The sequence below is a fragment of the Mauremys reevesii genome, linkage group 2, assembly GCF_016161935.1.
Source record: "Mauremys reevesii isolate NIE-2019 linkage group 2, ASM1616193v1, whole genome shotgun sequence".
Lineage (NCBI taxonomy): Eukaryota > Metazoa > Chordata > Testudines > Geoemydidae > Mauremys > Mauremys reevesii.
The window spans coordinates 67430908-67453111 of NC_052624.1; the positions used below are offsets into that span (position 1 = coordinate 67430908).

The 22204-nt window shown below is 38.8% G+C and overlaps 1 protein-coding gene across 15 annotated transcripts in view; it reads right to left on the bottom strand.

The window, feature by feature from the left end:
• The window catches only part of SATB1 (SATB homeobox 1), a 104369-nt gene that overhangs the window by 19099 nt on the left and 63066 nt on the right, over positions 1-22204 (bottom strand). For all 15 annotated transcript variants that reach the window (XM_039527248.1, XM_039527260.1, XM_039527251.1 and 12 more), the window contains one exon: positions 12391-12543. In XM_039527248.1, coding sequence (XP_039383182.1) covers positions 12391-12543 — 153 coding nt within the window. The remainder of the gene's footprint in view (positions 1-12390; positions 12544-22204) is intronic.

The following is a 22204-nucleotide window of genomic DNA, read 5'->3' on the forward strand; positions in this document are numbered from 1 at the left end:
TGTAACTGAGAAATGAGAGAACATTATATTATATAGAATAAAGATGAGTTGATCACTAAATATCAATTTGGATAAATATTTGTGAACTGGGATTCCCCCCACACCTGCTGTGTCACTTGTATTAGTCTATCCACTGGAACATTTTGGATATGCTATATCCAAATTCTGAAATATGGGCAAGTTAAATTTGGATGATAGCAAAAATATGCAATATGAAAATCTATTTAATTTAATTCAATTGAATTGAGAACAACAAAATTATGTCTCCTTTCTCATTATGACTAAGAATCCTACAATATTCTTTTCAGAGCTAACAGTTTTTAGTTATACAGATTATAAAAGACAGGAAATACAGATCTATACTCTCCAACCTCTGTTCACTTTCATTTGGATCTATCAATCCTCTATTAAATTGCTTCTCAAACTGACATAAAAAAAAGCCCAGCAAACATATGATCACTTTCACAGAAATTCCTTCTTTGTATTAATATACTTGTACAATCAAATTTCTCAGTCTCAGAAATAAATTTCTCCCTGATCACTATTTTCCCCTCAAATGGTATAGAAAACAACCAGAGCTGGACAAATGCTCAGTTAATCTAGTAGTTAGTCTAGCCCATTTCCAGGCATGATTGATTAGGATCACTAACTCCTTAACTTCTTTGCAGAATCTTTACCTATATCTGCATCTGACCTCAGTGTACCATTACTACTAGCTCACAAAGGCTTTTTCTGTTTTTTACCTCTTCCTGTTACAATAATATACTCTCCACTTATTAACCTTTTTTTTTCACGTCTACTACATGAAGGCCAAAAATCATTGATGCATGGTCAAAAAGGAGGTAATGAAACGGAGTGATCTAGAACATAGATCCTCTTTCTGAAGTGAAGTAGCAGATTGCTCTGTCTTCCTTCTCACCTCTGATATGGATGCATCACCAACCTGTCCGATTATAAAATCAACAGTGCCTCTGACTAGGGCTGTTCTCTCTCTACTGCCCTATGCATGTGTATCTAGCAGAATAGGAGGCATTTTAGCAGGAGAGCTTCTACCCTGTTGAATGGGGGAAGATTGTGTGAGTGCCTGCTAGAGTAGACAATGCTTGTACAAAAGGAGTGTGTTATGCAGCTCGGGTGGGGTGACTATTTTACAGGCAGACATGCATAGAGGTGGCAACAGGGGATCAGAGAGAGAGAGAGAGAGAGACGGACGGAAAGAGTTAGTGGTAAGGGTGTGTGTGGAAGAGAAACAGGGGAACATAGTAATGTGAAGAGGTAAGGGAGGGATAAAAGGACAGGCATAACCAGGGGAATTAGTCAAGGATGACAACAGGGAAACAAAACAGAAGGTGAGGATGCAGAAAACAGGAAGAGATTAAGAAAATCCATCCTGCCAGAAACAGCACCTCTTGTCAGACAGCAGGTGCTGCCTCGGGAAGAGCTGATTTACGCATCTGGAAGTGTAGGAGCCAAAACACTTTCCCTAAATAGGAAAAAATTAAAAATAAAGCAACTGAAAAAAAAGAGGGGGAAAGGGTATAACCCTCATTTTTTGGCATTAAGAGACTTCCAGATAGCATTATATTTTTCATATATTTTTTGAGAAATAGAGGAGGATCTCTGGACCTTTTGTAGAAACCTTAAACAATTCAATTTCTTTCCTGATTATCTCTTCTCAGCTGAATCCTTACCCTCCCCTTTGCCCCACCTCCAACTGAATTCTGAATTAGCTATATGGCCAGAACCTCTAATAGTTCTTCGCCAGGGCTCTTCTGATAGATCCACTGGGCCAGATTCTTCATTGGTACAGCCATTCTACACCACCTTCCTTGGGGGATTCTAGTCAGAAAGCTGGCAGATCCAGCCCTATGAGGATCATCCCACAGCTAAGGGATCCTCTAGTGACATACAGCCAGCATACAAGCTTCTTTGTCACTGCCCTTTCTTGCTATCAAGATGGGGAGCATGGCTGAAGAAAGGGGACATTGCTGAAATACCCACTGATTCCTAGCTGCAGTTTCAGCCCTCCTTCTGCCATGAACAGCCTATATACATTAGAGCAGCCCTCCAGCTGTTCTAACTCAGCACAGAAGGACTTGCTATGCATGCAGTGCCTTTTGTTATGTGCAACTTGCCTGGCCCTAAGATTCTGGCTCATTGTGCCGCCACGAAGTTCTCCTCCTCCACCCACTTATTTGGCTCATTTTGAATATTTTACTATTTGTACACAGCTCCCACACTACCAAAATAACCACTTCACCACTAAATGACTGGCAAAGGATATAGCATAAATGAACCTTTAATTCAGGACAAATGTTCACCTAACTTAGAAGCAGTGTCTAAATGAGACTAGACTCCTTGCAAATGGTATTGTGTATAATGCCACTTATAATACAACCTTAGGAGAGCATGCCCATACATCTATCAGTCACAACTACCCAACGAGCCTACTCAATTCCAGTCCTGTCCATTACATATTTTTCTTGTTATAAGAACTGTTATAAATAAAATCGTCTCAAAATTACATAACAGGACCCCTAAATGGAATAAAAATAGTCAACAAAGTGATCTAGTTATAAATAAACAGTTTAAAACTGATCTAACAATGATGAAAACTTTAACTCTGTCAGGTTGAAAACACTGACTTGAAAATTTGTTTATTGACAAAAAATAAAATAAAATAAAAAAATCAGCACAGTCTTTGATTTCCTTGAAAATATTTGAGTTTTTTCCATCTGATACTTGATTTTTTTCACTTTTGGCAGTTTTTGACCAAAAAAATACGTTCCCAGTTGCCAATGAACATTTTTTTTTTTTTGCATTTTTGGATAAACATTAGAATTTTATTTTTTTCAAAATTGTGTTGGGGGAATTGCTTTGTGACCAGATCTATTTTTAGCCCACCTCAAAATCAAAACTAGAAATTTCCTAGCACATTTTTAAAACAGCACTTTTTTTTTTAAAAAGTGAGTAGAGATAAAAAGTAAGAAAAAGAACGAGAGATGAAAAGCAGTGCAAGCATATTCTTGTGTCATTTTGTGTGTAAGCAAGGAGGATTTCCAATAAAAGTCCTGAGCAAATGACCTTCAGTAAAACAATCTTGAAAAATTAGACAATGTCTCCGTTTTCCTATATAGACTTTGATTTTACCTTCTTTACAGTGAAAACCACACCTTAAAAAAAAGGGGGGGGGGAGGAAAGGAAACAACAACAACAAAAAAGGCCTGAAATTTTAGTTACACCACATGTGGTTTTCATTTGTGAAAAATGAACAAGCTGTTTGTGGTTAAACTGTCTAATCTGCTGTTATCAATCTAGCGCTGCATTCAAGATTTACAGGATACATCAGCTTCTGTGCCACATTAGCTGTAAAAGGGAAAGGGGTGGGAGGAAAAAGGAGGAGGAGAGAGTTTATCCTGAGGAATAATATTTCCAATGCAGCCACACTCACACTACATCTGGTTGTGCTGGTAGCGGCAGTTAAATTGAAATATTTCACAGCGTGTGTCAGAAACATGCAGAATGGTAATTATGACAGATCTGATTAAGCCTGAGTGCCACTAGCTCCCTGGCCAGCTCCGGTTGTGCAGGTGTGACCTTGTGCGTGCCTGCGTGTGTAAATAAAATTAATTACAAGGGAGAGGGCGAAGGCTTCAGTGACATCACAAAGCGGAGAAACTCCCAAGGGGGAGACCTAATGGAATATTTTCCCTCAGTCTAATAATACAGTTCATATTGACTTGAGGTAATTAGTGGGATCATTAAAGCAGTTTTCCCGGCGTATTTGGCTGCCTGATCAGATTAGTGAAAATGTTCTTCAGAACAAGCCCTGTGTGGTCTGCCAAAGGAGGAGGAAATAAAAAGCAACAAAGCATATTTTAGAATGATAAGCAGTGCTGGACTTTCAGTCCTGCAAAATGCTGTACTGATCTCTGGAGTCTAGAAATCCTGCTGTCTTGACCGTTTCAATTCTTCCATACAACTTGCACATGCTCCTGCTTCATACGGGCTAATTTCCACAAACATCTTCACTGTTGAAAACTGGATAAATGACATCTTCACTGATAGTTTTTAAATGACTAGGTTCAATAATTGGGGGGGGCGGGGGGAAGGTGACCACGATAAACAAACAAAAACAATGCTTGATAAAAATAAATTACATTGGTTTCAAAATTTGTAACATTTTGATGTCATAATAGGCTTAGCATAGCAAAAAAAAGTTTAAAATGGAATACCTATTTTTTTTTTAAACAGAACATAGAGCCCTGATCAAGAAATGGACCATTTGTTTAAAAACACTCTATTGAGCATGCTCTATCTTGCAAATGGAATATGCCAAGCTCTGTCACAGATGGCAGGCTTTGACAGTTCCCATCCGTAGCGTCGATACTCGACAGTTCAGCACAAGATCAGTGACATTCTGTCTCATTAGAGCCACGCTAATTATCACAGCTAGTTTCAGGGGAAACCATGTGTTGCAATGGTCAATTTGAAGGAGTCTGTGCATCAACAAACTGGTAATAAGGATCAGACACCTTATTATATGACAGCATGCTGCCTATGATCTGATTTACTGAATCAGAGGTACTGAGGCAACAGTGAAGCCTGATGGGTTGTGGAACAGCGTGTACACAATGCATGTCTAAAACATGCTTATAAAAAGGAATTACACAGAATTATTATACATAAAGATTCCGAAACTGTGAAGTCATAATAATTAAGACTTTTTTCCTTTATCATGGAACCCTACTGAGATGGTTAAAATACTGTCAATTGACCTGATTGTAGTCAAATAAAATTAATTACTAAAAATGAGACAGTAAAATTATGGACTATGCTAAACTATATTTAATCTGATACTTTCGTTTCTTCAATTGCAATAAACATGATGAAGATTTCAGTGTCAGGCAACACTGCTCAATTTTTGGATATGACTTTAGATTTTGCAAAATGTTGTTCACACATGACAATTTCTCTGTATATATTCACAGACCTAAATTCTAATTTTCAGACAAGGACTTCCCCTGCCCAGGGCAGAGTCATTCAACTAGCCATCGTGCTTTGCTTTTGTTATTTTCATGCCAATCTGCAAAAGGCTAATGGAGAGCTTTATCTTGCCAGGTGCTGAGCACCTCCAGTCAGGTGCTGAGTGCCCTCAACTCCCATGGATCTCTATGGATCTCTTGCAGGACCTGGCTATGAAGGTGTTAAAGATTAACTCAGGAATAATGTATGACAGGTGTGCAACCCATTCCTCTAAAGAAGCTCTCCTTAGATCTTGTACACAATGTTTTTTTGAAACTGGTGCAGATACTTAAAATTGGTTCAGGCTAATGTATTTGGATATACAGTGGGATAGTTATTTTATAACACTATTTAAAATGCTTATTGCCTCATCCACACTGGACAGGTTTGTGTCGTTAACCTGAATCATCTGTAAGCCACGTGTACAAGTTCAGAAAACAGTTTTAGCCTGTGCATAGATAAGGGCAGAGTCTTTTCATTTTCTTTATTTGTTGGAGGTATTGAGTGATCCATAAAGATCTGTGGAGTGGTTAATCTAGTCCTTGTATATCATACTGAAACGCTTTCCATTATCACTTTTTATACATTTTCGTTGACATAAAAAATGTCCAGTGTTGTTTGGTTCATTTTATTTATAAAGCTTTTCTAGGGCAATCAGCACCACAGAGCACCTCAAACATTAAGGAGTTTATCCTCACAATATCCCTGTGATCTGAGGAATATTATTATCCCCATTTTACAGATGGGAATTGAAGCACTGTTACATCAAATGACTTGCCCAAGGTCACAGAAACACCCTGTGCTACAGCCAGGAACAGAACCAAAAACCCAGTTTAAAAGACAGTCAAGTTATTGCCCCATTTTTCTATTGCCTGCAGTCTCTCCAGAAATGTTTTTGTTTTGTTTTGTTTTTTAAAAGACCAGTCATTTCATTAAGTGCTTTAGTCTTATTTCTGAGAGGAAAGATAGTGAAAGTTAGAGAATATGGGCAGAGGAAAAGTCTTGAGGACTTTTAGTACTATCTTTTGCTTCTGCTGTCAAACATGGAAATTTCACTCTCCATGACCCCTTTTAGAAAGAACCCTATGACTTGCAATGTGATAGTTTGTGAAAAACAAATTGGCATTATCTGCCAAGTTTCACAGTTTTTTTGGAGCAATTCTTGATCCCAGATAGAAGCCAATCACTCTTTCCCAGTTTGCACTTTCCCCGCTCCATTCTTGTTGACACCTGATCCTGTCCTGACTCCTGCTGCTCATGGCAAGACTACAACGGTCAGAGAAACCACAGTAGGGCAGTCCAAAAAAAGGAGACGCATTATATGAGGTGTTTATACCGCTAACATTTTCTACCTATAGGAGCAAAGATTTGAATGGAACCTTGAAATGAAGAAAGATGTAACAATACATTTTATTTTTATCTAGTGTCTTTTATATGCAGTATCCCTACACACATCATAGAAAATCCACTGTAAGCTTAGGAAGAAAAAAAATTCTTAAGACAAGATTTAAAAACAGGAAACGACAGTCACTCTAAAGGGGACAAAGAAGAGAATAAAATCCAGATAGATGGGATATGATAATTAAAAGATCAAATCCCACTCCGGAGACTCATTGTCTGCCCAAATCAGAGACCAAGGTTTAGCTAGGCAGAATGTGAATGGTGAAGGGGTGGTGTCTCTTAATATAACTTAGAGAGCCCCCTTCTCCCCTTCCTCCCATATCGCAACAGGGATGTCTCCTGATGATAAAAGATTATCTTCCTATTAGAAAATATTCAAATAGATCATTACATATGTGGTAATGGCATTCTCTTGCCAGATCTACAGTATATAATACTTGTTTAGTGAGGGAAACTGTTTAAAAAGGACTCTCTTATTAGAGACTATAACTTATACTTTGTGTGAGGGGGAAAAACAGATCAAAGATATAGCATTTATAAAACTGCTGGTTAAAAAGATAAAAGTGAGATAACAAACAAACATCAATGTTTCACTATAAATCACTAGGTTTACAACATTAAAATTTCCAGTAAAAGCAAGGTTTTATATATACATGAAATCTAATGGCCTATTCTGAAAATATTTATGTCAGGAAAAGCATGGCATTTGCATGCCAAAGGCAATTTTAGTGCCATTGTTTAGCATTCCCTTCCCAAATTAACTCTTTCTAAGTCCATGTGTCAAAACCTAAAATTCTATGCCTATTTCTGTTTTTACCCTATACCATGTTCTTTGATACTCATAGATTAAAAATGGAGGGAGCTCTGAGTTGTCAAAGGGAAGAAGTTGGACACTTCTAATGAAATGCCACGGCACAAAATAATCACGTTAGCAGGCAAGAATAGAATTTATAGTATGTCCTTAACCACTGATTCACCTCAACGCTTATGCATGCAAAGCTATCAATTTCAAAGGGGCTAACTGCCTAACCAACTGGAATGATAAACATAGACGGACAGTCAATTAGGCAATACAGTATAACATACTGCAAAAGAAATGGGTCAAAATGATCTGACTATATCTGATTTTTAGAAGTACATACAGTACTCTTACTTCCATTCCAAAATTAAATCACTGCTCAACTCCCATCAATTTCAAGAGCAAGGTATTATTCTTCAGTGGGAGCTCCTCAAAAGGAATGCCCAGAATCCTGCAGGATTGAGCCCACAGAACAATATCTCCCCATTTATATTTATTCTTCCAGTAGTAAGGAATCATATTTAGGAAGAACTAGACAGACTAACAGCATTAAATTATGATATATTAGGCATTTACAGTACTCAAAATACAGTACTCATGTTACTCAGGTTTTTCATAGTGTCTTTCCTGAATGTGAAAAACCCCCTCTGAACATGAGCTGACTTTCACCAGACTGTTTTCTTCAACATGTGCAGGCTACACCTTTTCAGGCAAGCCCATGTAACACCTCAAAAGTACAACAAACATCACGGCGGGCTACTAATGTCTCTTTCCTGGACATGCACCTTAAGTCTCAGCGCTCTCAAGGGATTTTGTGTGGAATAAAATTGGATTTCAACATCTGCCACCTTAAGAAATTTTTTTATCTCTGGCTCCCACATGAAAATTGTAATCAATGAACAGTTACTGAACCATGTTACCTGAATGATTATTACCCAAATCAACATTTTTTTTGAAACAATGAAATTGAAAATTGTGCTTTCATAATTATTTGAATCAGATTATCGTATTACAAGTTAAATAAAAATCTCAAGATGATTAAATCGGAAAAGTACTATGTAGAGTGCAAATATATTCAGGGATTTCTTCTGTGTTTTTTTTTTTTTTGACCTATTTTGGGGCTGTTTTGTTTAAATTTTAGCAAACAATGTGGTTAACCTTGCAAAAAGAACACAAATAGGCATATGTTCAAAAGGTTTCTTATATTTGCATAGTGTTTTCTGAAGCTCTGCTTTTAGATCAGATTTTATTATTGGGTAGTCTACTTAAAGTTTATTAGCCAGTCCAAACAATATGAAAAAAGTTAACAGTTTTGGACTTTGAAATGATATGCTTTGTTCAGTTGGTTACAATTCAAAGAAATACTGGAAAGTTGCTATGACAGAGTTCTTCAATTCTAAACCATTTAGACCCTCAGTATAAATGCATTGATTTTTTTTTTAAATAATGTACATTCTGAATCTAATATTCACTGTGTAGATAATGCATTGATGGATGCTAGAAAAAAAATCTAAAATAAATAGAAGATATTGAAGTAAAACCTCAAAAATAAGAAAAAATACACCCCTCTTTACCTCCTTCCCAAATTTCTATGATCATTTAGTCTTACAGATCAGATAGACCCATTTCTTCCAGGAGGCTTATGGACAGTTTAAAAAAAATCATCAACAAAAAACACTGTTAAGAAATGAATATCACTCCTATAAGCAACAGCAATATTACTACTATTACCACCCTAATCTCTCCCCTGCTCCCTTACTTTCTTGCCTTGGTTTATATTGTAAATTCTGCTGAACTGGGATTCAATCTTCATCTGTTTTGTAAACTGGCAGGCCCATGTATGGTCCTATATTTCCACAGTCCCCAATACGATAGATATTTAGATTTTACTTTAACCCTGTCTAAATATAGACGTCCTTAGTTTCTCCTTTAATAGGCACTTTGTTCTCAAGTGCTCTATTCAGCAGAAATATATCTGCAGTCTTCTAGGCCATGCAAGCCCCACAGCCTTGTGGATACCTGCTACTCAACAACCTAATTGCATGAGGAGAAACATTAGCTTGTTGCAAAGGGCCCTCCACAAAAGAACTGTCCTTGCCTTTTTGTGGAACTGCTTGGAGAAGGAGAGGTCATGTAAAGGAGATCTCACCACCTGTACTGAGAGTCCCTATCTCACACAGTAAAGTTACTTCTGCTTATGTACAGGATCAAGTGGTGAGAGAAGAGAACAAGTTCTGACCTTTGGCCATTTAACCCCCCCCCCCACACACACTAAATAAATAAGTAACTTGCAAGTAGGATGGGAGAAGGGAAGAGTGTTCCTGCCCAGTCCAGTCCACTGGAAAGTGATGGTTAAGTGGTAGCCTGCCCTAGCTCTAAAGAGAAGAATGGAACCCAATATCCTTGGTGATGCTTGAGCAATGGAGCTCCTTACCAACACCACCAATCACTTTTTGTTTAGAGATGAGGGAGGATTTCAGTCTCAATAAATCTTTCTCCTTTGCACAGTGGTCAAGCTTCATAATACAACTATAAGCCTAGAAGCGGTATGGCTTGATAACACATTTTAATGGAGCTATGTGTAACAGGATAACTAACAGTCAACCAACTAGGGAAGACCCACCTTTCAAAGCATGCTCAGTGTATCTCCGGATATTATTGCCATGACCCAGTATTTTGCCATATGTGGCAGTCCAGCTAGATAGAGCCTGCGACTCTCTCTCTGGAAGGGAATGGTCTTGAGAGATTGTTTTATATCTAAATTAACCTTATGCAGTCTGAAACAGGTGGCAAGTAACCCCTGAGAAAAAGATGTAACCTCCACAGTGTAAGGGGAAGAAGTTTAGGGCTACTATCTCTGGTATATTTTGTCCAAGTCTCTATTTTGAACTAATGCTAATAAAAATAATGTTGACTTTTTTTTGTATCTACTATTATTTCCTCTTGCCATCTGTGCATTTTTTAAAGCAAACATTGGAAGGGCTATCCTTCCTGAATAGTTTGGAATATATAGATTTTAGCAAAAATACAAGTAAATGTGAAAAGGTAACATAAATAAATAAATCACATGGGCCCGTATACGAGAATTGCACCATAATTCTGCTCATAATGCCGAAGAAACTAGAGAGATGAACAAAATGGACATTTCTCTTTAACACATAGTTTTGACATGTAAATAAAGATATCTGAAGAAGCACACAGGTTTGAAGCTGCTGTAACATTCTATCATAATTAGAAACATTTCAAGAGCCCTGTAATTTCCAATCAAAATTACAGTTATTTCCGATATACCAGCCATGATTCATGACAAAATTTTACATTCCATGGGAGATTATAGTGGCCTGATGTATGACATACTGAGTACAGTGCTAACATAAACAATTCAATTTAATGTTTAAACAGCACTTGGTGTTTAGAATCCCACAATAAAAGAAACATATTATTGTAGAAATTATCACTTTGACAGTGATTTGAAGGGTAGGCAGGCATGTGGCCTATAAAGCTATTTTTTATTTTAATTTACAGTCCACAGCTTGAGTTTAATTATTTTGATATCCTTGAAGTAATTCTTTACAGCATATAACTTTAAAAAGAACATCTATTCCCTACAAGGAAACGGAACATGTCCAAAAGGCAAATATTTCCAAAGTCAAAGTTTAAAAATTCTAAAAGGAAAAAAAATGCACACTACAACACTGAAGGTCCACAGAAACATTCATAAACCTGATCACATTTCATCACCAGCTTAATGGGCACTGAAAGACGGAAACTTTCTCTTAGAAGCAATTTTGGGGAGTTAAGAGAATAATTAATAATTTAGCAGACTTAAATAAATTGGTAACCAGTGGTGCCTATATTTCTTCTGTCAGTGTTTTTTCCAGTGTTGGTGTTAATACTGTCTTCTTCTTTCCCATTTTACGTCTGACTGCCCTGCACTCTATTTGAGACTTGGGCACATTCTCACTTGAGCACACTGATGAGCTTTCTTAAAACATGTTACTTAGGATCATCATGCAGCAAGTCTGTGACAATCATACTGACAAGAGTATCTTGTTCGCTGGTCTTCCTTCCCTTGCATAAAATTAACATAGTTCCCTGCACTAAACTTGATGTTTTGTTTAATTTTTTAAGAACTTTTTATGAAAACACATAATAGCAGAGGGTTAAAATTGAATGCTCATCTTTTTTTCTCTAAGTACTGTGTTTCATCAAGGCTAGATATGTTGCCCTTATTTCTTTAAAATTTGTACATAACATTTCATAAAATAATTTGCCTTTTGGTTTGGAATTGTGGACTTCTGAAACTCTAGGGTGGCCATATGTCCCATTTTGGTTGGGATAGTCTCTTTTTTTAAGCCTTGCCCCAGCCATCCCGACTTTTCTGTCAAAGTGGACGTTTGTCCCGTTTGCTCTTGCCAGTTTGATCAGTTGGCAAGAGCGAACAGAACAAATGCCCACTTTTGTCAAAAAAGGGGTGTGTGGAAGAACATCAAGGGGGGTGGGGGTGAGTGGAGATGCTAACCCCATGCAGGGGGCGGGCAGGGCTCAGGGGAGCAGCGATGCCGGCCCTGCATGGGGAAGGGAGGCAAGGATCAGGTCAGTGGCATGGGCCAGCCACATTGGGTGCCCCATTTTCTCTTTGGGAAATATGGTCACACTATTGCTTTGCTATTTTTGCTTAACAAACAACTGTATCTACACCCATACAGCTCCATTGTGTCCCTATTTCCTCAACGTTCACTTCTGACACTTCTCTAGCTGATCCAATAGCTGCACTAACCACCCCCACAAAATCAAAACCTTGAACTCTCTAGTTATAACACCTGTTATTGCCAAAACTACAGTCACCTGATCAACACTGCAGCAGCATAGAGCCACTATGAATGTACAAAGTTGACAGCTTTGGCCCTCCAAGATCTAACCTTTGGGCAGACAACAAACCTATCTTGCTGTTGGGGGCAACGTCTTTGGTAGCTGCTTTTTTTCCAATTCTGGCAAACAAAAGGTATCCTTTAGTTACCTTAGGACTCAGCAATAAATTTAAGTAGCTGTAATACTACATGTTGCTAACCCAACAAATAATTGAATTCATATAGAAAAGCAATCACACAGACCACAAAAATCATATATAGAATTTAAGTTGTTGATAACTGGTGAGTCCCTACCTGGCTTTTGGTTGCTGCAACCTTTGCAAATAGTGCTTGAGACACTTTAGCTCTCTTCATTTCCTGCTGAATCTCATCATATATGGAAGCATTAATGTTCATGGTATTTTCTGGTTTTCCATTCCTCTCCGTTGCAACAGTAGCTGTTTTTACCTAGAAAATATTTTATGAGATTGTCATTTTTCATTATGAATGAGTGACTTTTTTCCTCAAGTAGAGTCTCTCTCTCCCTTGGATGCTTTTACTCAGTCCTACTCATATTTCCTTTCATGATTCTCTTTCTTTTCAACCTTTCAGTATTTTAATATTATGCATTATCCACAGTTCAGGAAAATGGATGTTAAGAAAATCCTGTATACTGTCACAGGTGAATGTACATGAAATAAAAGAGTCAGTCAGCTGACCACTACAAATTACAATGTCATCAAACAAGTTAGTTGGAAACAGCCTCAGAGATTTTTCAAATCCTGAACTGAGTCTCCCCTCCCCCAACAAGTAAAGTAAAAATTGTAACTGCAGTGTAAAAGGATCACCAATGAAATCAAACTGCAGACAGATTTATCTTGATTGGTGACCAGTAGAGTCAGTTACATCATACAAGTGTAATACAGTTGTCACTTTAGATTTAATCTTTTTATGTTTTTTCTTATCTGTTTATTTTTGTATCTTCTGTGAAAAATCAGTTTACAACACTGCACATTGAAATTCTCTACTCATCCATGAAATGGGGATAGGGAGAGCCTTCTCTAACTATCATAATGGGTAATTACTTGTACTTTACTTGTGTATACCTAAGCTGTTTTTCACAACACGCCATACCCCATCAAGGGTACGGCATAGTGTGCACCATCCCTCTGCAGAACAGGCGATGGATGTGGGGGGGGAAATGACACTTCTAATCTGCAGATGTTCGGAGAAATGCGGGGGAAATCTGGCCTCGCTACCTCAGGACAGCATAGTTCCTTTAGGAGCTATGATGGTAATGCTTTTCTCCCAGTTGGTGGCCACAGTGTTATGGGGTCAGGAGCATCCAACTGCAGGCAAGGCAGACCTTTAGACCCCACAAAATCCCACCGAGGGTCCACGTAGCCACAAGGGACCTGCTCAGATGAATCAACTTGCAGGGTCAGGACCAGAGTCAACATTATCTTGGGCTTTAAATTCCCCAAGGATGTGAAGGGAGATGATGATGGCATGATGAATAACTATACCTCTAACCCCACTTTGCATGAGCTCTTAACTGCAGAGCCGCAAAAGGATGAGTCAAAGGGTTGGGATAAAAAGGGGGATGCAATTTAGCTAACCCCCTTGCCCTCTGAACAAAAAAAGGACCAATTTTGTGGGTAATCCATACTATACACCCTCCAGAATAGTCTGAGAATGTTCAAATATGGTCCATAAATTAAGAGTGCATATCAGCTCCACTGTGGATGTGCCTATGAGGCTTCTCAGCAGCAGTGCAATATGCACATTATCTGCAACTAGAGATGCCATTGCTAAACATCATGAGTCTCCACAACAGAAAAGCATGCATGTGGTTGCATTTGCCTTCTAGTGTGAGGCATGAGTGTCTCCTAGTATGAATAGTGTCTGATAGTAATATGGATGCACACCTGAAAAAAAAGAAAATATGCTAAAAATGCAACCACCCCCCATCCCCACTTCCCCTTTACAGTATATTGTGCACATTTTTGTAATTAGAATTTAACTTGCACCTACAGGGTGACATACTGAGACTGAGATGTTAAGTGGGACACCAAGCTTGTGCTGACCTCGCATACAGTGATGATTTTCACCTATTGACTTTAAAGCAACTGCTGATCAGGTTGTGCTAATAACTGCTAAGAAACACCTGAGATGTCTGGCAAAGGGCAGCATAAGCAGTAGCGTGAACGTTTATGCCTCACACTGCATCATGAGAAAACTCATGCCTTGTTGTCCCTGGAAGACATTCCCACTGAACTTGGACTGGGCGGAAAGAGCACACGTATGTTCTGAGTAGCATGCAGTAAAGTTATGTGCACACTGTGGACTCTCTAACCTTTATAATTTTGAAATGTACTGAAAGGCTATCTACAACTGTGATCACGTTAAATGCATTATTGTAAGCAGCTCTCACAACTCATGCAAAAATCAGACTGAACTTTGAGACCAGAAAGCTAAAAGTGGATGGCTTTGTAGTCTAAGCATCTACACTGAAATACTGGGATTTCCTGGGACCATCAGTTCATATCTTGTCAGGGTTGTCTTCATACTTCTGAGGCATGCAAAAATTAATGGGAGCGGTAGTGGGATAAAATAAAGATGTCCTGCCTACTCTGCATGGACATTAAACCTTCCATGGCATGTTTTGTATGAGGACCAGTTTGTCCCTGTGGTCTAGGTCACAATTTCCGCTGTTCTGCAGCATGCTGGCTGGCTGCTACCCCCACCTCTAAAGGCGGCTACCTAGTGTATTGGTGTTTTAGGATACTACTCAATCAGTGGAGTGTACTGCCACAAAAGAACCCCCAGCAAAACCTGAGGGAAATATAGGATGTAGATGGATACATGAATTAATGCTTAATACTACAGTGATAGGAGCTATTGAAAACCCTAATGCTAACAGATAGACTGTGCCTGTCTTTATGTTGGTGCAGCACAATACTGACTATGGGCTTGAACCAAGGCCCACTGAAGTCAACGGAAAGACTTCCATTAACTTCAGTGGACTTTATTCTCTATTATTAGGCACTTGATCCATTGACAGACAACTAAAATATTATATTAGCCCAAATCAATGTCAGGAGAAAGCAAACACGACACTTCTGGGTATAAAATGATCAATCTTTGGGGCTGGAGAGAAATTTTATCCCCCAACACCCTCATCCCTCCAAAGTTGCATAATTTGTCAAGTGCAAAAAATGTTCGCCTGCCCCCCGAACAACTTCTCTTGAAACATCAGGTGTAGACTATAGCTGGACCATTGGTCTTCTCTGATCTGATGAATACTAAGTAACACTGTCAATTAACCTTTTGGAGGATATTCATATAGAAAAAATATTTCATAATGTATATAGCAACCTTCTAGTCTAATCTTCAAGTGTGACATTCTATAAATCTATTCAGAAGAGAAAGGTTTCATTAGATTCAGCTCTTTTTTGAGATAAGCTTTTGTGCTGGAGTTGGACCTGTACTCAAGGCGCAACCCCTTTCATTCTGGGGGGGGGGGGAATGTGATGTGTTGGGGAAGGGGAAGAGTTTGGAATAAGCGTTTATAAACTATCCACAACTTCCACTTTTTTTAAAAAGAAAAGATCAAGATAAATTTAATGTCACTAAATATCAGCTAATCATTTTTAAATGGTAACCAAATTATGCTTAAACTTGATGAGGGTGAAAAATATTTTACCACAATGTTTAATATCATAAGACTAGCCTCCTTCTCCCCCCACATTAGTCATTTCAAAAATATTTGGAAAAAAAACACCATCCTTCCCAGCTAGTCTGCCCAGATACATATCTCATCACATGAGATTGATTACAGTCATGAGAAGTTCTGGAATCATTCACTTTTCCTAAACAAAGCACAAGGTGGTGATGGAGTAACCAATCTGGACAGGTTTTCACCAATATGGAATCCCCCCCACCCCCAGGAAAAAAAAATCAAAACAAAAATCTTTTATAACACATTCACATAAGTACTGTTTTAGCTTAGGGGGAAAAAAACTTCTTTAATCCTGGTTTAGCTTTTAATATTACATCGTACATTAAAATTCATGAAGTAGTTCATTCCAGGCAAAACAAACTACTTTTCAGGTCTGCTCTGGAAATAGCACAGGAGGTATAATAAATGCAGTTGCTTTCAGAACTGCTTTTATCAGGACAAGGTTTACTACATCATTATTATAGTGGCGCCTGGAAGCAGAGTTATAGTTAAGTGTCAGTGTTTCCATTAATTCTCCTCCATGGTGGTTTTTGTAGGGGTAGAGGGTTTCATTCAATATTTTGTCCATTTTGATTTTAATAAAAATGAAACTTGGCACAAAGGTTATCAATGTAAATCAGATAGATCATTTTTTATTTAAAGATGGGCCAAAAAGTGTAAGTTTCACCGATCGTTAAATGTGGCCTGATTTTTTCTGGCATGCTTAGCGCCCACAGGATGCACTGAAGTTAATGGAAATGGAAGGTATCCCGTGCCTCCTGAAATTCAGGTCCACCTTTCTCTAACAACTAGAAAAACTGTATCCTGTTCAGCGTTTCAAGTTTAAAGAGTGGGCAAGGTAATATCTTCTATTGGACCAACTTCTGCTGGTGGAAGGGACAAGCTTTCGAGCCTCACAGAACTCTTCTTCAGGTCTGGAGAAGGAAACCAGAGTGTTCAAGGTAAATACGAGGTGGGACAGATTGTTAAGTGTAAAGCAATAGATGGCTAGTAGGCAGCGGAGTGGATCACAAGTTGCTGTAACAGGCCATAAACCCAGTGTCCCTGTTAAGTCCATGGTTTTTAGTGTGCAGTAGAGTTGTGAATTTAAGTTCTTAGGCTGGTCTTTTGAAGGTGTCCTGCAGGTTTTCTTTGAGGACAAGGACTGTGAGAGGTCAGATATTGAGTGACCGCTTTGTGAAAGGTGTTCCTTAACGGGTCACTGAGAGAGAGAGAGAGAGAGTGTGTGTGTGTTTCATTAAAGAGCACAGTGATTGTCTGGTTTCACCCATAGTTGTTATTGGGGCATTTGATGCAAGCCTGAGAAATTAAATTCACAACTCTGTTGACGCTAGACACCATGGATTTAACAGAGACATTGGTTTTATGGCCCATTGCAACAACTTGTAACACCCTGCTGCCTACTAACTCTCCATTGTCTTACCACCGCAGAAGTGTTAACTGCCAACTTTTTTAAATGGTCTCCTACAACATGTGAACCCCTTATGCTTAATCTGTCCCACTGTGTATTTAGCTTGAACACAGTTTTCCTTCTCCAGATGTGAAGAGCTCTGTGAACCTGGAAAGCTTGTCTCTTTCAACAAAAGAAGTTGTTCCAATAATAATAATTTAAAAAAATTACCTCACCACCTATGAGTTTCTCTTTTCCTGAGACCAAAACAGCTACAACAATACTACAAAGAATGGCATTCAATTTTTGGTGCTCAAGTTGAGACAGCTTTTGGCCTGATTTTCACAAGTATGAAGGAATCATAACTTCAGCTGAAATCCATAGGAGCTGGGAGTACTCATCACGTCTGGGAAAAAAAATTAAATACAAAGGTTTCTCAAGCTAAAGCACCCAAAACATTGAGTCACATAAAATCTGTGGGCACTTTTGAAAACGCTGGCCTTGTAGATTATACTTTGCGCTTGATCTGCATATGCTCAGTTTCACATATGCTGATGGGATGGCAGCGTCTGGCCAAAAAAGATCCCATCTGATTGACTAGAAGTTTTTCGGGGTTTCTGGGCTCCCTGCAGCGACAGAGATTATTCTGTTTTGAGAGGGAAGTACCCACTCCCTAATGACTGCAGGGTGGCTCAAACAAACATTCTGCAAAGGAAAACCTGCAGTTCAGAACAGCCACACGACACACGACAGTCAGCTGGGGTAGAAATGTATAGGGTCTCTGGCTTGAAATTATCATGCTCCCACTTTCTCAGCTCTGGTTTGGAAGCCAGCCTGTGAGAGGTAGCAAAAAGGTCCTGAATCCTAGTGGTCATTCTTTTAGGGGCACTAGGGAACAGGAATGAGGTAGCCACTCAAGAAGCCTCCAGTCCAAGGAAGGAACATACCCCTACATACCATGACACTGATCAGGATGGGGAGTTCCTCCCTAGCTGATCAGCAGTGAATGAAGTATATCCACTGAAAATAATTAACAATGGGTGTGTCTGTTGCTACCCCTCCATGCCTCCATTTCCAGGCAACTTATTTCTCATTAGATGCTTATCCCTTAGGCTTGGGTTAGAATTGCCTAATTCTCACCCCCACCCCCCACCACACACACACTTTCAAGATGGTGCATGGTTGTTTCTTCCACTGCCACTTTACAGTGCTGCAACTTTCTCACTCGGGTGTGAAAAAACACCCCCCGAGTGCTGCAAGTGTCAGCGCTGTAACATGGCAGTATAGACAGTGCTCCCCTCATGGAGGTGGGTTTTTGTTTTTTTTAAAATAGTGCTGGGAGAGCTCTATCCCAGAGCTGTGCTACACAGCCATGTTAAAAAGCTGCCACAGTAGTGCTTTAATGTGGCTAGTGAAGACATGCTCCTAGGACCAGGGAATGTGTGATGGACAGGTCTGAAAATGAGTAGTAAAGCAAGGGTACTCATTTGAGGAGCATTTTATTTTTTGTGAATCAATATGGTGCTGTGGACAGGCCACTGGACTGGGACTCAGGAGGCCTAGGTTCTATTCCCTGCTCTGCCAGAGATCTCTTCTGTGAACTTCAGCAGGTCATCTCCCTTGGACAAAGACCCTTTTATTATGTGTATGTACAGCACTTTGTCCAATGGGGTCGCACTCTCAGTGACACCCAGTAAGCCCCACTGTTGTGGGAGAATATTAATTAATATCACCACCTGCGTGAGCATAAGCTTTCACCCCAGGATGTGGCCAGTGAACAACTCTCCATTGCAAGCTCTTAAATGTGCTTTGCCTCCTTTGGTTCAGTCAGGCTACATGGCAGATAGCATCTGTAGCTTTTGACCCAACTTAAGCCCCAGGTAATCTTCAAGAGTCTGATGTTGAGTATTGGGGGTAGGGAGGTTATTTACTGGAGGAGGAAGAGCAGGGGTAAGAGGCAGAAGAGCTCCTTACAGGTTTTCAAGGAAGAAGTGGAAACAATCCAGATACATTAGCTCAGTAGTAACTAGTGAGCATGCTGTATGAGTGAGAAACTCAGCACAGCTCTTCCTAACTCAAGGATCAGGGTTTGCACTTGGTGAGCTGCTGTGTTACCATTAGAACACCAGGGTCCCGATTGGATTTTTGCATGCAATTTTGTGCACAATTCACACACCCAGTGAGTTTGGCCACTAATGGTTAAGTCTGCTCTACTGTCTGGCTGCCAGTTGGCAACACAAGAGATCCTTTTCCGGATGTTTATTTTCACATCCGTCCCAAACAGATAAACTTTCAATTGCAAAATAAACCTTCTTGGGTGGCATATTAGCTCCCCATTTCATGGTTTCATATCTTAATTGTTTCAAATCTTACTGGTCTTAAAATTTAGTATCAAAATATGTTTGCTGTTGTGTAAGTATGTTGTCAGGCTAAATGGTCCATTTTGTCTTTAAACAATAATCCAAGATGTTCATTGCTGAATGAGCAAACTTAACTTTGTAATTATATAGTGAACTTCATTTTGCTAGACTATAACTTATAAATATGGAATAGGTAGGATATTATTAATTTCATTGGGTTTTATTTAGTGACAAATAAAAACTGGACAAAAATTCTTCTGATGATAAATATTGAGGTCACTGTTATGATCCATCTAATAGAGGCATCATAATTCCAGCATTTATACTACTATGAATTATTTCCCCTACAATTTATAGGATTTTTACTATTTTCCAGTGTAACTAACAAACAGGAAAAATACATACTGATTATTTAGGACTTTTCATTTTTGAAGTTAAGATACAGGACATCCCCATATGGCTATGTATACTTACAGATGGGCAAACTGAGGCAGAGAATGAAAGTTACCCAAGAGGGAGTTAGTAGCACCCAGAATCAGAACTCAGACATTTCTGTCTTGATCACTAGACCACGTCTCTCTCTTAGGTAAAATCCTAGCCTATTTTATAGTATAGCAAATTAAAATACTGCATTTAGGAAACTGTCTTTTGATCAGTTTTACAAGACACAAATATTAATCTGGGGGAGCAGCCTTCCCCCTCCCCCCTTTCTTTTTTAAACTGTGTGCTACTTCTACTTGGAATTGGCTGTTTTAAAATGACTTTTTCAATGGGAATTAATGTAACATGTTAGTATACTCAGTAACTTACTCAGCATAGATAGATACTGAATATGGTTGTAAGAATAACTTGGTGATTAATACTACATGTTGTCCTCACAGAATTATATACAAGCTTTTTGAAAGATAAAAACAAATGCAAAAAAAAACTTCTTTAGAATGCATTAGGTTGTTTATGTGAGTTTAAATCAGAAGGCAAATTCAGAGTTAAGGCTGACCCTTTCTTTGACTTAACATTCTGACTGTCAGTATTGCAGTTAACCTGATTTCTTAGATCACCAAATGGTCCAAGACCACGGGAAACAGAGTGGCATGACCTTGGTATAAGGGGATAAGTTAAAAATGGAGAGCCTGCCTTAACTCTGAATTACTTGGCTTCTGGGGGGCAGGCAGGGATATTAAACCAAACTCAGATGTTATTTTAACAGTTATCTGTATTTAACTATTCTTCCACTAAAACATTACTATGTAAATAGTGACCCTCACCCTTTATCTTTAATGGTATCTATAGGGACCTTCACAGACTAAACTTAATTAATGACAACAAAAATAGACCATTAGCACAGTCTGTTCCGTTCTGGTACAGAAATTTCCCTTTCTCATGCAATGCATTACAGCAGCTCAGAAGCTACCTCTGCTCCATCCTTTTCTACAAATGTGTTATTAATCAGGATTTTTAGTATTCATTAGCTAAAATTTTTACAAAAATAGTCTTCATTAAGTGAACTATATTCAAAATGTGTACTGCACACAGCAATCAGTGTGTGTATGATCCTGATCAGTATTATAACCCTTCAATAGTCATCTACGCAAACAGAATTCCCAGGACCCAAAGCCCTATTCAATACAATTATTTTGGTGTATGCATCATATGTTTCCCACAGATATTTGTATAGTAGTGCACATTTTTGTGTGTGGCGCTATTGTAGCAGTGGTACAACTTTGAGCTAGAGCAACACAGAACATGTCAGCAGACATGCAATATTTCTTAATAATATTTCAACACAAAGACAGTTTTTCTTTTGCAGAGTAACCAGCACATTCCTAGGGCCCAATCCTGTACTCCCCCAAACTACCATTGATTCCTTTTTACAGTTGCTGAGAATTCACAATTAGGTCTCTGTTGCCCAGTCTGACAGATCCTCACACGAGGAACACTCATTTGAGCAAGTGAGCCCACTGGATTTCAGAGAAGTGAGCAGCTGTTTCACTTGACTAAGGGTTGAGTAAAGACTTAAGGATGTTGCCTTAGGGCCCCAATCTTTCAGAAAGATCCAGCGGGGAAAAGACACTTATGCCTACCTGGGCGTCATTGAAGGGACTCCACATGGACATAAAGGTTCACAGTGGTAAAAATAATTGGAAAGTTGGAAAATGTAAAAATGTTGACCTGAAGAGAAAATTTCAGGAATGTTTTGAGGAAATTTCCCCCCATTTTTCAGCTACTTGAACCCATCTCTGTATTAAGGACCTCTGATCAGGTTCTTGATGAGGCAATACTACCTGCTCAGTGGTAGGAGAGGAACCACGGGTCTGCTCCTGCTCCCACTGAAGTCAGTAGGACCAGAACTGGGCCCTAAATCTTTATAGTACCTATTTAAGCTGTTACATTTAATGCAGACCAATAGTTACAAAATAAATGGACCAAATCAAATCCATGATTCATAACTGGTACCACAAAAGTAACTCTTTAGCTATGAATATATTACTAACATTACATTATTTTAAAGTTAGAGGAAAATATACTATTTCTGCTGTGATGTGAAGTGAAGATTTTTAACAAATAGAGTTTATTTTTCCCAAACTTAATTTTTGGTGTGCACTGAAGTTAGTGATTTGACTAGGATTTTAACATAAT